Here is a 17,526-nt window from a genome sequence, read left to right on the forward strand (position 1 = left end):
GCCACTGATTGGCTCAGCTGTATTGGATTAAAAGAGTGTAAAGGTAATTAAAGGGTGTTATTTCTATCATTATGTTAAAAGATGTATTTAGAAGGTTGTTAACAGGTTTTTTTATGCTCTAGCTATACCGTCCATCCATTTTCTACCGCTCGTCCCTTTCGGGGTTGCGGGGGGTGCTGGAGCCTATCTCTAGCTATTAAAATGTTTAATTTAAAATTGATTCCTACTTTGCTGGATCGGTTCGCAGCTGAGTGTGAAGCGACTGGGATGAGAATCAGCACCTCCAAGTCCGAGTCCATGGTTCTCGCCCGGAAAAGGGTGTAGTGCCATCTCCGGGTTGGGGAGGAGATCTTGCCCCAAGTGGAGGAGTTCAAGTACCTCGGAGTCTTGTTCACGAGTGAGGGAAGAGTGGATCGTGAGATCGACAGGCGGATCGGTGCGGCATCTTCAGTAATGCGGACGCTGTATCGATCCGTTGTGGTGAAGAAGGAGCTGAGCCGGAGGGCAAAGCTCTCAATTTACCGGTCGATCTACGTTCCCATCCTCACCTATGGTCATGAGCTTTGGGTTATGACCGAAAGGACAAGATCACGGGTACAAGCGGCCGAAATGAGTTTCCTCCGCCGGGTGGCGGGGCTCTCCCTTAGAGATAGGGTGAGAAGCTCTGCCATCCGGGGGGAGCTCAAAGTAAAGCCGCTGCTCCTCCACATCGAGAGGAGCCAGATGAGGTGGTTCGGGCATCTGGTCAGGATGCCACCCGAACGCCTCCCTAGGGAGGTGTTTAGGGCACGTCCGGAGGCCGCGGGGAAGACCCAGGACACGTTGGGAAGACTATGTCTCCCGGCTGGCCTGGGAACGCCTCGGGGTCCCACAGGAAGAGCTGGACGAAGTGGCTGGGGAGAGGGAAGTCTGGGCTTCCCTGCTTAGGCTGCTGCCCCCGCGACCCGACCTCGGATAAGCGGAAGAAGATGGATGGATGGATGGACTTTGCGGAAATTCATTTATTGCGGTCTTGTGCGGAACCAATTAACAGCGATAAAGGAGCGACGACTGTATGTATCTTTTTAATACAGCTCTTTGTTTGTGCAGGTGTACCTAATGAAGTGTCACACAGATCCCACAACAAACGTGCAGACAGTGGTTCCAGCACTGTCAGGCAGGAAATTGCAAAAAGGAAAGAAAGCACCAATTTAACATAAAAACCTGAAGGCTGTATGGAGTTGAACTGAAAGCTGTTTCCTCTGTAGCAGACGACTTTCACTTTCCGGTTGTCTCTGATTGGTCAGGGAGTTGTCATTTGGAACAAGATGAGCAGTTGAGGTGCTGCTTGGTGGCGTTGGCGTACCCGGACAGCACGAGGGAGGGGGGCTCCCGCTCGGTCAGCGGACTCTCCTCGTTTCTCAGGATGTGCTCCACCAAGAAGCGTGTTGCCTCCTCGATGTTTGTGTTGTCCTGGAGTTAAAAAATAAAAACACTAGGCATGACGGGACCCCGACTTTAAAGATTCATGTCAGTTTGGAAGAAGATCTGATCATCTAAAGTGCAATAAAGACAGTTTGATGGTTGATAGCAAGTTGCAGTTTCACCACCATGCTCCGCCCACTACGAATAGGTATGAACAGGTACTTAGCCGTCTGGCACTTCAGGGTGTCATCATCGTCATTGCTACCAAATAGGATCAAAATTTGAATTTGAGGAGCAGAGTTATTAATGTTTCGTGTTGTGTGGCGAACCATCAGATCAAAAGTTTGGCGCCATGCTACGCCCACATCCTGTCATTTGCAAAAACATCTTTTGCAATATATCACCCATCAGTTATAACTCGGATCAGCTAAAGTGCAAAAATGACAGATTAGTGATGGCGTGGGGCAGTTTTTGTTGCTAGGCTCCACCCACTTCGAGTAGGTAGGAAGTACTTACCCATCGGGCACTTCAGGCTGTCATCAGCCTCATTTCTACCAAATAAGATCAAGATCTGAATTTGTGGAGTCGATTTATTAACGTTTCGTGTTTTGTGGCAAATCGTTGGAGCAATTTTGGGCGCATTGCCACGCCCACATCTTACGGTGCAGGCAAAATGTGTTCGGAATTTATTATCACCTATATGTGTCGCATCTGTCATTTTAACCGTGACTCATTTGGACAAAGGCCCTAGAAGTTTGTTAAAGTACAAACCTTTTTTTCGCCAAAAAATGAAAGACTAAAACCAAGATGGCCGACTTCCTGTTCGTTTTCAGTTATGGGTTCCCAAGATTTTTTTTTTTGCATTGTGTCGATACCTGAAACTGGTAGGAGGGGCTTTTTTTTTGTTGCTTTTTAAAAAAATTAAATTAAAATTTCGGGACCCTCAATATATTTACTGCAAAATATGGGGACTTTTCGTACATGTTAAGGGCCTCAAAGAGGCGTCCAAATATATAGAAGAAAAAAACACAGCAATTCCAATAGGGCTGTGCATCGCACCGCTGCTCGGGCCCTAAATACAAATAGTACTACTACATTTGAAGTACCGTATTTTCCGCACTATAAGGCGCACCTTCAATGAATGGCCTATTTTAAAACTTTGTTCATATATAAGGCGCACCGCATTATAAGGCGCATAGAATAGACGCTACAGTAGAGGCTGGGGTTACATTATGCATCCATTAGATGGAGCTGCGCTAAAGGGAATGTCAACAAAACAATTAGTGATTGTACTGACACTTCTACTTGCTGCTCTCTGTTCAACAACTCACTGTTCGAGTTTGTCCTCCAACTGTAGCCATCTCGCTTTGTTCCCTCGGAAACTCTGTTTAGTCTTCTTTACTTGGCGCAGGTCATCATGTTGCTTCCTCCACTTCCGCACCATTGAAGTGGCTGTGCGTGACTGATCGCCTTGAGTTTAAACTCTGCGTCGTAAGCGTGTCTCTTAATAGGAGCCATTTTTGTGTCTTTACATAAAGTTTAGGTCTCGCAACTACGGGACTTCATTTTCCCCCGTAGAAGAAGAAGTTCTTCTTCTACGGTAAGCAGCCGCCAACTTCATTTTCCCCTGTAGAAGAAGAAGCGCTTCTTCTTCTACGGTAAGCAGCCGTAGAAGGGGGAAAATGAAGTCGGCGTAGTTACCGTAGTTGCGAGACCTGTTGTGGCTCAATATTGGTCCATATATAAGGCGCACCGGATTATAAGGCGCACTGTCACCTGTCTATTCGGTTTGTTTCTTGTGTAGACAAAGCAGGAACAAGAACGTGACACTATGTATTCATTGCTCAGACCAGAACTACATCCGGTCGCTGTCTACCCCACTACGCCTTCTGGGTAATGTAGTATATCAACATTTAGCAACACGTCCTAGTTTACATGTATTTATATATTTATTTAGCCTGCGTAACGCAATTATGAACAGGTTCTCATTTTCAATGCTTACCTAGCAAAGAGGCAGCATTTACATGTTCGAGATGTTGAAGCGTGACGATGGTCTTTCATCGTCTCTCATTTACCAAAAGTAATTACCACTATAGATCGCTCTCAACAGTTCACAAATGCTCTTAATATGCGCGGGTAAATGTGTCGGAACTAGGGTTGTACGGTATACCGGTACTAGTACTACTGAATCAAAAACAGTACTATACTCTGTTTGAAAAGTACCGTGGTTTTTTTTTTTACAGGCATGGCGGCGCGTTGTCGTCATGTCATGACATTGCTGGTTTTACGAGCAGTATGTTCGGCAGCGCACAATCACAAAGTTCTTCGAGCAGACACAGTGTGTAGACAGAAAACGGAGAATGGACGCTTTTTGGCTTAAAAAGTAACGATAAAGGTGGAGCTATAACACTGAAACGCCGCTCAGCAAGAGGCTAACGTCCATCCGCAATCGGCAGTGTTTTAGCTACTTCTAAATCACTAATCCTCGCCTCCATGGCGACAAATAAAGTACGTTTTTTACCAGTATCATCCCTGCAGGACGAGAAATAGCTAAACATGTTTCACTACACACAGTAGCTCACCGGCATCACAATGTAAACAAACGCCATGGGTGGATCTACACTTAACATCCACTGTAATAATACCAAGTACAAGAGCATATCTTGTCGATACTACTATGATTACATCCATGGGGGGGGGTTAAGGGAGAGGAGTATATTTATAGCTAGAATTCACTGAAATTAAAGTATTTCTTATATATATATATATATATATATATATATATATACATATATATATATATATATATATTTTTTTTTATTTTTTTTTTTATTTTTTTTTGAAGCAATGCATGATGGTAATCTGGATGTTGTGTGTCAGTGTATGAACGTGCCGGCTGGAATAAACACATGCTGAGAAATAGTTCCGTGCCTGCCTACTTTATGGGTTATAGATAAACCTATGGATAACGGAGACATATATAATAGTCTCCTTTTCAGGTGAGAGACAACGTTAAAGGCAGTGCCTTTAAGTCATGCCCCCAATATAGTTGCCCGGCTGGAAATCGGGAGAATGGTTGTCCCGGTAGATTTTCGGGAGAGGCACTGAAATTCGGGAGTCTCCCGGAAAATTCGGGAGGGTTGGCAAGTATGCAGACAACGGACAATAAGAAAAAGTTTAAAAATCATACTGTAACTATAATTGATTATTACTATTACTAGTTGTAGTAAATTAAAACAGTATAATAATTTTACCTACTCAGTGGCCTAGTGGTTAGAGTGTACGCCCTGAGATCAGTAGGTTGTGAGTTCAAACCCCGGCCGAGTTATACCTGCTTGACACTCAGCATCAAGGGTTGAATTTGGGGGTTAAATCACCAAAAATGTTTCCAGGGCGCGGCCACCGCTGCTGCACACTGCTCTCCTCACCTCCCAGGGGGTGATCAAGGGTGATGGGTCAAATGCAGAGAATAGTTTCGCGACACCTAGTGTGTGTATGACAATCATTGGTACTTTAACTTTTTAACTATGTGATTTTACTGCTATCTAGTGTCTACATTTAAATCTGTGTGGTATAAAACAAGTAAAACATCAATACAGCATTTTGTTGGTTGAAATCATGTGGGGGTTTTTTAGGCCAAGTTTACAAGGAACTTAAAACATTGGCAACAAATTCATAAAATCACAAGTTGTTTCAAAGTTGTTGAGAGAAAAAAACAACCTCAAAACATTGCAACTTCCTGAAAAAGCCGCCCCGAATTCAGACATTTTAGGCTGAGACCATAGCAAAAAAAAAAACCTGGCACAGTCCCGCAGGAACTGAATATTCTTGTTAATAAATGACCACGTGTTCAAAGAGAGCTATGTTTTCCTTTCAACTTTCTCATGCACTCCAAATCATTTAAGTAAAAAAAAAAAAAATCACTAGTTTTCAATTACCTTTTGTATTTTTGTCAAAGCATTTGTCAATTAATTCCAATGTGTTTGCTCGCAGGAAGAGGATTCACACATTTTACCTTGGCCGAAGTCCCGAACCAGCCGATGAAGCCGTTCTCGCGGCAGAAGGCGTCCAGTTTGGGTGGCTGGCACGGCGCCTGGTCTGCCTTGTTGGCTAAGAGGACGGCCGGAACGGACCTGCCGTGGTTCAGCGTCACCTTTGCACAAACACAAGGCAACAATATATAACAGTAAGTTTGTAACCTTCTACTCTGTTGGCGTCCTGAGTCGGTGACACAGGAGGTTTCCTGCTAAAAAAGCTGCAATATTTATTTTAGGATATGTAGCGAAGCCTGTTTTGTTCAAGTTCGGTGGTCATAAACAAAATCTTGGAAAACATTACTGGTGCAAGTATTTTCCTCATACAGTATGCATCATAATAGAGTTTAAACAAGAGTTAATACAATAAATCATGTTGTCCAGTAGCTCACTGAAATTATTTTCTTGTATGAACTTTAATTAGCTATATATAGCGTATACACGCTGCAAGTATAGGTGGACTTCCAACCTTGGAGTCCAGGTCGTCCTTCCACTTGAGCACAGCGTCGAAGGTGGACGCTCGCGTGATGTCAAAGACCACCAGCGCGCCCACGGCCTCGCGGTAGTAGACACGCGTCATGTTGCCGTAGCGCTCCTGTCCTAGGAAAGCAAGAAACAAATGTTTTTGTTTGCGTTTGTAGCTTTAATGCCAATGAGCTGTGTTTGTCCACACCTGTCTCTGTTAGAGAGTGTGGCTCCACTAATAGATGCCATATATAATACAAATTATGTAATATTAAGGAGTAGGATGCTAGTATAGATATGTGAACTACAGTGCTAACAGAACACTCGCAGTTTAACAGTATCATCATGCTAACTTACCATATTTGCTAAAGAAAAACCCACATCCATGGCTGACTAACTCAGTTGGTCATCAGATTTTTATTTTCAAATGTGTAGCGAAGCCTGTTATGTAGATAAATGCGTTAAAATGTAATATCGGAAATTATCGGTATCTGTTTTTTATTATCGGTATTGTTTTTGTTTTTTTAATTAAATCAACATAAAAAACGCAAGATACACTTACAATTAGTGCACCAACCCAAAAAACCTCCCTCCCCCATTTACACTCATTCACACAAAAGGGTTGTTTCTTTCTGTTATTAATATTCTGGTTCCTACATTATATATCAATATATATCAATACAGTCTGCAAGGGATACAGTCCGTAAGCACACATGATTGTGCGTGCTGCTGGTCCACTAATAGTACTAACCTTTAACAGTTAATTTTACTCATTTTCATTAATTACTAGTTTCTATGTAACTGTTTTTATATTGTTTTACTTTCTTTTTTATTCAAGAAACTGTTTTTAATGTATTAATCTTATTTTATTTTATATATTTTTTTTAAAAGTACCTTATCTTCACCATACCTGGTTGTCCAAATTAGGCATAATAATGTGTTAATTCCACGACTGTATATATCGGTTGATATCGGTATCGGTTGATATCGGTATCGGTCATTAAAGAGTTGGACAATATCGGAATATCAGATATCGGCAAAAAGCCATTATCGGACATCCCTACTGTTATGTACTGTATTTATTTTTTAGCAGGTGGGCGTATACATCTGACAGGTGTCAAACTCAAGGCCAGGGGCCACATCTTTTTATGTGGAAATAATGTGTCAATAAGGAATTTCATCTTCGCTGATAAATAAATTGCAATTTTGAAAGAAAAATTTACTTGATATTATTTGATACAACAAGCTGTTCCAAGCTTTTTTCGCCATCGAAACTTTTTAAAATTTTGATTCTCCACTCGCCAAACTAAAATAGCTGCTTGTCACTTTGACTTCTAGATCCAAAGCAAGTTTTCCCATCAATTGGTTGGTAAAATATGATAATAATCAAATGAAGGTGCAATTGAGTCATTATTAAGCAGTCCCTCCAGAGTTTTGTGTGCTTTTTTGTGATTGATGCAGCCTAAAATGCCTGATTTTCACCCTCTTGCTTAGGGGTGTTAAACGTATTTTCATTGAGGGCCACATGGTAGTAATGGCAGCTCTCAGAGAGCTGCTTGTAACAGTGAATAATACATATAAATTGCCTCGTGACAAGCCCTGGATCACCAGCCAGCTAAAGGTGCTGCTGAATAAAAAGAAGCTAGCCTTCAGATCTGGTGATCGGGACGAGTTGAGGAGGATACAGTGGCAGCTTAAAGTTCAGCTGCAAGAAGGAAAAGATGCCTACAGAAAGAAAGCTAGAGGCTAAACTCCAACAGAACAACACTCGTGATGTGTGGAAGGGCATGAAAACCATCACAGGCTTCAACAACAAAGCCAAACTGCTGGATGGGGATGTAGATAGAACCAATGAGCTGAATTTGTTTTTCAATAGATTCAGCAATGCACCCCTTACTGGCCCTCCCCCCACTACTCCTATCCTCACACCTCCCCTGAACATCAATACACAAACTCCTTCTCTGTTACCTGCCACCGCTGTTTCTTATGCCCCCACTTCCACCCCCACTGAGAAAGCCAGCCCGATGTGTCTGACACCTGGACATGTGAGACGACAGCTGAAGAGAGTCAACCCAGCCAAGTCAGCAGGCCCTGACGAGTCAACCCCTGGTTCCTGAAGACTTGTGCTGCTCTGCTAACTGAGATCCTGCACTTCATCTTCAACCTGAGTCTGAAGTCAGAACGGATACCAGCGCTATGGAAAACATCCTGCATAGTGCCGGTGCCCAAGAAGCCCATCCGATCAGGCTTGAATGACTTCAAACCAGTTGCCCTGACGTCCCATGTCATGAAGGTCCTCGAGAGACTTGTGCTGGATCAGCTGAGACCCCTGGTGGCTCCTTCCCGGGATCCTCTACAGTTTGCATATCAGCCCCATGTAGGAGTGGATGATGCTGTTATCTACCTGCTGCATCACGCTCACTCTCACCTGGATGGTGGGAAGGGCACTGTGAGGATCACGTTCTTTGATTTCTCCAGTGCCTTTAACACCATTCAGCCAATTCTGATGAGTGACAAGTTGCTCAGGATAGGTGTCAGTTCATCCATTGTCTCCTGGATCACTGATTACTTGTCTGACAGGCCCCAGTTTGTGCGACTGGGGAGCTCCCTGTCGGATACTGTGGTCAGTGGTGTAGGTGCTCCACAGGGGACCATCCTGTCTCCTTTCCTGTTCTCCCTGTACACCTCAGACTTCCAGTATAATTCCAGGTGCTGCCACCTGCAGAAATACTCTGATGACTCTGCTGTGGTCGGGTGTATCAGAGAGGGACAGGAATTGGAGTACAGGACACTGATCGCTGACTTTGTGGTGTGGTCTCAGGCGAACCATGTGGTCCTTAATGTGGACAAGACCAAAGAGCTGGTCATCGACTTCAAGAAGAGAATGACCCCGGTGGATCCCATCAAGATCCAGGGCCGGGAGGTGGCAGTAGTGGAGCAGTACAAGTACCTGGGAGTCCACTTGAACAGCAGACTGGACTGGAAGGACAACTGCAAAGCTGTTTATAAGAAGGGCATGAGCAGACTCTTTTTTTTCCTGAGGAAGCTTAAGTCCTTTAATGTGTGCAGCAAGCTGTTGGAGATATTTTATCAGTCTGTTGTGGCCAGTGCCCTGTACTTTGCAGTGGTTTGTTGGGGCAGCAGCACCAGCAAAAGGGACTCAAACTGGATTGACAAACTGATCCGGAAAGCCGGCCAAACTATCGGCACGCAGTTGGAGGCGTTTGTGTCAGTGAGGGATAGGAGGACACTGGACAAACTGCTGGCCATAATGGACAATCTTGCCCACCCACTCCACCAGACAATTGAGGGACAGCGGAGTTCATACTCCAACAAGCTACTTCAGCTTCGTTCCCACAGTGTTCGATTCAAGAACTCCTTGATTCCGCACTCCATCCAGCTGTATAATCACTCGCCATACAGCAATAGATGATATCTGTGTATTACCTGACACCTTCTATGTTAGCGACTTCTCTTTGTTTTTAATGTCTATTTTCTATTTTCAGCTGGATTTACTCTCTATTTTAAGATGCAGCTGTCACATATACTGTAATATTGTTCATGGTAATTGTTGTATATTGTATATATGATATAGACATAATATAATATAATATCAGCATATATAATATACAGTACATATATTATGTAAATATTACGTATATATGTTATTTTATATCGCTATATTTAGTCTATTTATACCTGCATTGTCCTTTCCATCCTTACACTTTCCATCATTGTAACTGAGCTACTGTGTGGAACAATTTCCCTTGTGGATCATTAAAGTTTGTCTAAGTCTAAGTGATATTATTACACAATTAGTTATTAAATATATATACTGTATATATATTTTATGTACACTGTAAAAAAAATCTGTAGATTTTACAGTAAAAAAAAAAAAAAACCTTCAGCTCTGTTGCCCAAATTTTACTGTAAAATGTACAATGTTTTTTACAGTTTATAATTGAAAAAAGAAAACCACAGTTTTTAGTGTGTAATGCAATTTTGTTTTCATTTTGGTACAATTTTGGTGACTAAATTAACAGTTTTCTACCGTAAAAATAATTTTGACCGTACACAATTTGCTGGAAAACTTGCTTTAAAACAGGGGTGTCAAAGTAATTTTAGCTCACGGGCCGCTTGGAGGAAAATCTATTCCCACGTGGGCCGGACGGGTAAAATCACGGCATAATAACTTAAAAATACAACTATGACAACTTCAGATTGTTGTCTTTGTTTTACCTCAGCCTAAATTAGAACAAGCACATTCTGAAAATTTACCTATCACAAATAATCCTCTTGACAAAACACTTAAAGTTCGTTGAAAATTCTGAGGAAATAATTGGTGCAGTTTCAAAAACACCAGGAAGAACACAATGAACTTAGACTGCGCAGTTGCAGCCCCGCTTTACCGTGTACTTCTTGCATGGTATACTTGATAGCCCTGATATAAACTATTTGCTTGCCTAACAGAATTGCTATTGCGACATCCAGAGGACACATTTAAAACAGCAGTTTCTTTCATTTAAAAATGCAGCTCAATTTTACACTTTGCAAACTCAGCTCAGCATGTTTGACATCCCTGCTTTAAAATCATGAGTCAAGCCGATATTTAAGTTTTTAATTTAACACAAAAAAAATGTCTGCAATGTAATATTAGATCAAGTTTAAAAGATATGAATTTGCTTGCAGTACATGTATTTTTTTCTGTCAAAATGGAAAGTTGAATACATTTAGTAAGAAAAAAACGCAAATTAATTCCAGGCTTTTCACGGGCCAAGTAAAATAATGTGGCGGGCCTTGAGTTTGACACGTGTTAAGTTTATTCCATCTAGCTAGGGCAAGGGTCGGCAACCCAACATGTAGACAGAGCCATACTAGAACAAAAATACAAAAAATGTATCTGTCTGGAGCCGCAAAAAGTTAAAAGCCTTATATAAGTGTTATAATGAAGGCAACACATTAAGTAAGTGTCTCAGAGGGTGAGATAACTCCTGGAAATTACTGGCTTAAAACTGCCAAAAGTATAAATGTGTGGGTTTAAATTAAAGGAAATGACAGGCTGTCTTCTTCTAATAGATTTATTACAATCTTTGCAAGCTGGGTAACATTTGCTGTGGTCTGGAACAACATGGTAATGTTTGCTGTGGTCTGGAACAACATGACACACAATCAGAAATGCAGCCAATATTACATACAGATAATATGTCCTGAGACATGCAAATATAAATGAAATACACAGAGGACATAAGTAAAGGAAATTAAATGAGCTCATATATACCCACAAACGAGGCATAATGATGCAATATGTACACACAGCTAGCCTAAATGGCATGTTAGCATGGATTAATAGCACTCCACGCAAGTCAATAACATAACAGAGCTCAACTTAGTGCATTCACGCACAGCATAAAAAGTTTGGTGGACAAAATGAGACAAAGGAGTGGCATAAAACACGTCTTTCTGTGGCAGCGTAGGAGAAAGTTATACACCTAAACCAACTACGGTGAGTTCAAGGACCGCCAAAATCAGTAGGACAAAACGGCGCTGGACAAATACTGTCATCAGTGAAGCATAAACACAAAACATATTAAACAGTGGGCTTTCTAACAATTAGGAAGGTTTGTGTTATGTTTGTCCTCATAGAGAAACAATATTAAAACAACAAATATATATTTCCCCCCATCTTTTTTCCATTTTTGAAAAAGCTCCAGGGAGCCACTAGGGCGGTGCTAAAGAGCGGCGGGTTGCTGACCCCCGAGCTAGGGCTTTGCTTCCATCCATCCATCCATCCATCCATCCATTTTCTACCGCTTATTCCCTTCGTGGTCGCGGGGGGCGCTGGAGCAAATAACAAAATGATAACCTGCTCCTGTCCTTCTATCGCTGCTCCGTTGAGTCAATACTGACCTACGGCATCCCCGTGTGGTTTTCTAGCTGCACGGTGGCAGAGAGAAAGAGATTACAGGGGGTCATAAACACGGCCCAGAAGATCACTGCATGTCCTCTTACATCTCTAGAGGACCTGCATAAAAGACGCTGCAACAGGAGAGCAAACAGCATCCTCAAGGACTCATCCCACCCAGGTCACCACTGGCTTGAACTCTTGCCCTCAGGGAGGCGTTATAAGACCATCAAAGCAAGGACAAATAGACTGAAAAACAGTTTCTATCCTAGAGCTGTTATTGCCCTAAACTCTGCACTAACCTGAACACTCACCACTTTATTACTTACTTACCTCTGATAAAAATCTGCTGTGCAATATGTTTTTTTTAAACATTTTATTATGTTTTTAAATTGTTTTATTATTGTTGTTGTCTTAACACTATTTCATGTAGGTTTGTTTTAAAAGCACTGAGCTGGATTGCTGTCCAATTTCGTTGTTTCCATACAATGACAATAAAGGTATTCTGATATTCTGATTCTGATGTATGACTAAAAAAAATAACTGAGAAGCACTGCTCTATAGGGCAAGTTTGGCGGTGACAGTTTTGATTCACTTTTCCATTTTCCATTAGAGAGGCTTCACTGTTATTTTGTATGTTTTGATTCCATGGTGGCCAGCATGTGACCCACGTTATCCGCATGTGAGTCGCTGGCAGCGTCGACATTCCACAACCAGGCAACAAATGACTGGGAGGGACCACGCAGCTCACACAATATCACGCAACACGTCACAAAAATAGGTCAATTCAACTTCTCCATAGAGATTGTGTTGCTTTTTCCCAGGATACAGCAACCCAACACACTACAAAGTTATTTAGCAAGTTTCCACACTCCCACTCACCTGCTATGTCCCACAGCTGAAGACGGATGACGATGTTGTGGCCCCACTGAAGCACCTTAAGGGCGAAGTCCACCCCGATGGTGGCTCGGTAATGCTGCGAAAAGATGTGGTGGACGTACCGCTTAATGATGGACGTCTTGCCCACCCCCAAGTCGCCGATGACCAACACTTTGAACAGGAGCTCCCGCTGCATGGCTCCAACAAGAAGGTATGGAGGACAGGCTGTATAGCTTACAAGTCACAACATTTTCAGCGGCGGAGACATTTAAAAGTTATTTGTTGGTGAAAAAGTGACCTCTCTGAGGAACTCCCACAGTCTCACTCCCACGCGACTCTTCTGGGAGCTGCCGGTGCGTTCAGGTGTTCAGCTGAAAGCGTGGGATTCCCGGGAGATGGCTTGCTGAAACAGGGAAGAAACGCACAGCGAATGTTATTCCTCCTTCCGGCGAGTACACTTTTATGGTAAATTGTATTTGATGTTGTTATTTTTGTTTATGATTGCAACTTTTGTGGAGCTTTGTGTAAAGAAACGGAAAATCTCGGATGACCTTGAAGGCGCCGCGGTGCTGTTTTTTTGTCTGTGTTTTTTTTGCCCCTGCGTCTCTCGTGTGTACATTACGGTAAAATGGTGCTGATGAGGGCGAGGAGGGGGGCCGGTGTGTGATGCCGTTGTTGTTCTGCTGCCATTTCGTCGCAAATAACAACAAAAATAAGCACCGCGGCATATCATTAAATAACCACTGAGGTTCGTGAGGGCTTTTAATGACGTCAGAGATCGGGTTTTTACGATGCACGGCTGGTAAACATTTTTTCCCTTGTCGTTTTTGAAGGCATCATCGTCGACATGGACCTGGCTTTTGACACATATTGAGCCATCAATTTAAAAGGTAAGTCCCCATCATCTATTTGTATTGTCTTAATGATTCCTGTTAATATTTGTATGGCTTTCTGAGCCGAATGATTGTATTCATGCTATATTTCCAAGGAGCTTTTTTAGATAATGTGATGAAGGCCTCAATGTTTGATGTTAGCAAAGATGTATCTTCCCTTCAATAATGTTTTTTAAACAAGACTATTTGTAGATTAAATAATAAAGTCCACATGGCAATCACATGTAAAACATATTCAAATGAAATGTATACATAATATTTTGCATCAAAAAATATTTTTCTATGTATTACTATCAAATATAATCTGATTAAAAAAAAAAAAGAAGCTATTAGTGCCGGTCAAAAAACACTGGCATTCCCAGTTGTGGCTGTAGGTAACTACCTGATTCATTTTTTTAAATTCACTTTACAAGATGGCAGTAGCTCCATTATTATTATTATTATTACTATTATTATTATTATAAGTATCTTGAACGGTCAGCATCCAGCAGCTTTATTTACCTCCTTACCGCTATTACAAGATTGGTTCTTTTGCCACTGTGTTGTGCAATATCATTATTAATAAATGAACGTGTGACTACAGAGTGTTGTTTCCCTATCAATTTTCTCATGCACTCCAAATTATTATTAAAGCTAGAAAATGTATTTGTATTTCATTACGTGTATGCTGTGTGTGTAAATATATATATATATATATATATAAATATATATATATATATATATATATATACACATTTATGTGTGTGTCTATATATGTGTGTGTGTGTGTGTATATATATATACACACTTATGTGTGTGTCTATATATATATATGTGTGTGTGTGTGTATATATATATACATATATTTATATATGTGTGTGTGTGTGTGTGTGTATATATATATATACATATATTTATATATGTATATATATGTGTGTGTGTATATATGTGTGTGTGTGTGTGTGTATATATACACGCACATATATATATATATATATATATGTATATGTATATATATATGTATATATATATATGTATATGTATATGTGCGTGTATATATATACATGTGTATGTATATATGTATATGTATATATATATATGTGTATATATGTATATGTATATATATATATGTATATATATGCATGTGTATATATATATATATATATATATATATATATATGTGAATATATATATATATATATATATATATATGTGAATATATATATATATATATATATATATATATATATATATATATGCATGTGTGTATATATATATATATATATATATATATATATATATATATATATATATATATATATATATATATATATATATATGCATGTGTATATATACAGTATGTATGTGTACGTATATGTGTGTATGTATTTAGTTTCAGAAGTATGAGTTTGCAGTTTTGGGTTAGGCTATAATTAGAGCATTGATGGTGGTCCTAAAATGTCGCAAAAAAAACTCAGCTGACATGTTTTATGCCCCTTCCCCCTGACAGATCTGAGATGGACACAATATGGCTTTATCAGTTTCGTCTCATCGTCATCGGGGACTCCACGGTGGGCAAGTCGTGTTTGATCCGCAGGTTTACAGAGGGCCACTTCGCCCACGTGTCGGACCCCACTGTGGGGGTGGACTTCTTCTCCCGCCTGCTGGAGATCGAGCCGGGCAAAAGGATCAAACTCCAGATCTGGGACACTGCGGGGCAGGAGCGGTTCAGGCGAGTATAACTCCAAAGTTGAACGCAAAACATTCTGACTTTTGAGGCACATTTTCAGCTGAAAAATGTCCTCCTAACGTTAAATTTTGACATGTTGCTGCAAATGGGAGTCCCACAAGGTTTAATTCCAAGCCCCTTTTGTTTCCTTTTGCCTCCTGCAGGTCCATCACCAGGGCGTACTACCGCAACTCGGTAGGGGGTCTCTTGCTCTTCGACATCACCAACCGCCGCTCCTTCCAGAACGTGCACAACTGGCTGGAGGAGGCGCAAAGTCACGTCCAGCCGCACGGCATTGTTTTCCTGCTGGTGGGCCACAAGTGTGACCTGGAGGCTCAGCGCCAGGTGAGCCGGCAGGAGGCCGAAAAGCTGGCGGGGGCCTACGGCATGCACTACGTGGAGACTTCGGCCCGGGACGCCATCAACGTAGAGAAGGTTTGTCGTACACGTTCAAATTCGCCTTCAATTGGTTGACTTTATGATTGTTTGAAGGCGTTCATGGATCTGACCAGGGAGATCTTTGAGCTGGTGCGGAGCGGCGACATCAAGATCCAGGACGGCTGGGAGGGCGTCAAGAGCGGATTCGTCCCCAACATTGTCCATTCGTCGGAGGAGGTGACCAAGAGCGGACGGCAATGCCTCTGTTGAACTGTACGTCATTTCTTTGGACTCCATCTTTGGGAGAGCCGAAAGTAGTCGTATGACCCTCCCATTTCTACAAATATGTCCATCTTGAAAGTAATATGCTTTACTTCTCATGTGCTGCTTGGTCATACTACTATTCTAAGCACAAGAAGCCTTCAGCTTCACATTCGCTTTACTGCTTTTTAGGGGGTTTTCTTCACATCTTTACAACTAATAAACATCGGAGAGCCACTTCAAACATAACAACTGTGTAGTCAGGATGAGGCAACACCTTCACTAACTGCACAAGAAATCCAAGGGAGTATTGAGGTCACACTGATAAGTGACAAATACAAAAATAAAAGTTGTTATAATGCAAATTGTAACAAGTGAAAATGTCATATTACGTAAAAGGGTCTGTGTCTTGGTACTATTACAACTTTTAGTTTTCATATTTTACCAATTTTTCTCCTGGGTGTGACCCACACAAACACGTTTTTGAACAGTCAATGTAAGTCAAAACGGGATCTTTGTTTGTTTGAAATGAAATATTGCCTCATTTTGACTGAACAGTGGTCACTTGATTTATGGTGAAAGAGTCTCTAAGAGTGCCTTGTGGAGAAAAGAAGCTTTTGTGTACAGTCAACTCACTGTTGCTAGGCAGAACTGTGTTTTTATTATTTTAGAGTGGCGGGGATGGAAGCTGTAAAATTCACTTTTAAAAGTCTCATTGTAAGTCAAATGTATCGAAGCTTATATAAAAAGTGAATCATAAATATTTCTGTGAAAATTAAACGTGGGAAGAGTCGAAGTTAAAAGTTCTTACTTGCCAAACCATTATGGGTGGAAGGCGGCACCTGGTGGTCAAAAGCAGTAACTGCAGTAAACTGAGCCGCTTTCTGTTTTAATGAATTATAACCACAAGCTAAAACATGAGTTGGTTTTAATAGACACAAACAAAAACAAGCAATTTAAGTTCATATGATGAAAATAAACTGATTACAAAACGTTTTTAAATTTAAAATACGCAATAACACGCAAAAGCTGCTTCTTGGCTAACACGAACCACACTTTCGGTCTACTTGAGCGGTTCCGGTGCTCGTTTATCTTCTTGCAATGGTGATCACATGTCTTTAAAACACATCTGAGTTAATTCAAATAAAAACAATGTTTAACATGTTTATGCTTGGTGTGCAAATAAAGACAATTAGCCAGGAGCTAATTGCTAGCTAACAACAGAAACCGGAAGCGCTCTTCCCGGAAGAGAACAACTACCCATAATGCCTTTGTGGTGAGTATTAGCCACTCGTAGTTAGAAGGGCAAAACTATGCACTATATTTTAGAGAAGTCCGTTCAAACTCTTATTGAGTAAAGACAAACGTAAAGCTTTAATGTGTTTTGTCACAAAAGGCGAACCGTAGTGATGGGTACGGCAACACCGATGCATCGGCGCATGCGTCGAGCTCATAGAGCAAAACCCTGTGTCGGTGCGCGTACCGCTTTTAGAAAGTCACGTGACAGATCATTAGCTGTTTCGGTCACGTGACCGATACGCCAACTGGGTCGCACCGACGCCTCCTCTGTGCCCTGTGAGCGGGTCTTTTCTACAGCCGGAG

General features: G+C 41.3%; 2 protein-coding genes across 6 annotated transcripts in view; one reads left to right on the plus strand and one right to left on the minus strand.

The window, feature by feature from the left end:
- Positions 1-17,070, plus strand: part of LOC133607710 (ras-related protein Rab-39B-like) — a 30,697-nt gene extending 13,627 nt beyond the window's left edge. For 2 of the 5 annotated variants that reach the window (XM_061962591.2, XM_061962589.2), the window contains 7 exons: positions 5,398-5,590; positions 12,704-12,895; positions 13,004-13,149; positions 13,518-13,574; positions 15,067-15,288; positions 15,450-15,720; positions 15,778-17,070. In XM_061962591.2, the coding sequence (XP_061818575.1) occupies positions 15,074-15,288; positions 15,450-15,720; positions 15,778-15,933 (642 nt within the window). In that variant the 5' untranslated portion in view covers positions 5,398-5,590; positions 12,704-12,895; positions 13,004-13,149; positions 13,518-13,574; positions 15,067-15,073 and the 3' untranslated portion in view covers positions 15,934-17,070. Of the gene's footprint in view, positions 1-5,392; positions 5,591-12,703; positions 12,896-12,978; positions 13,150-13,294; positions 13,433-13,517; positions 13,575-15,066; positions 15,289-15,449; positions 15,721-15,777 lie in introns of those variants that run through there. The other 3 variants (XM_061962590.2, XM_072913792.1, XM_072913791.1) reach the window with 3 other exon arrangements.
- On the minus strand, positions 606-12,924 carry rab38c (RAB38c, member of RAS oncogene family). The gene is made up of 4 exons (XM_061962592.2): positions 12,688-12,924; positions 5,908-6,038; positions 5,420-5,557; positions 606-1,452 (listed from the first exon to the last, which is right to left on the minus strand). The coding sequence occupies exons 1-4, from the start codon at positions 12,878-12,880 to the stop codon at positions 1,294-1,296; spliced, it is 621 nt and encodes a 206-aa protein (XP_061818576.2). The 5' UTR covers positions 12,881-12,924; the 3' UTR covers positions 606-1,293.
- Positions 17,071-17,526: the final 456 nt, after the last annotated feature.

The sequence above is a fragment of the Nerophis lumbriciformis genome, linkage group LG09, assembly GCF_033978685.3.
Source record: "Nerophis lumbriciformis linkage group LG09, RoL_Nlum_v2.1, whole genome shotgun sequence".
In the NCBI taxonomy this organism is placed as follows: Eukaryota; Metazoa; Chordata; class Actinopteri; order Syngnathiformes; family Syngnathidae; genus Nerophis; species Nerophis lumbriciformis.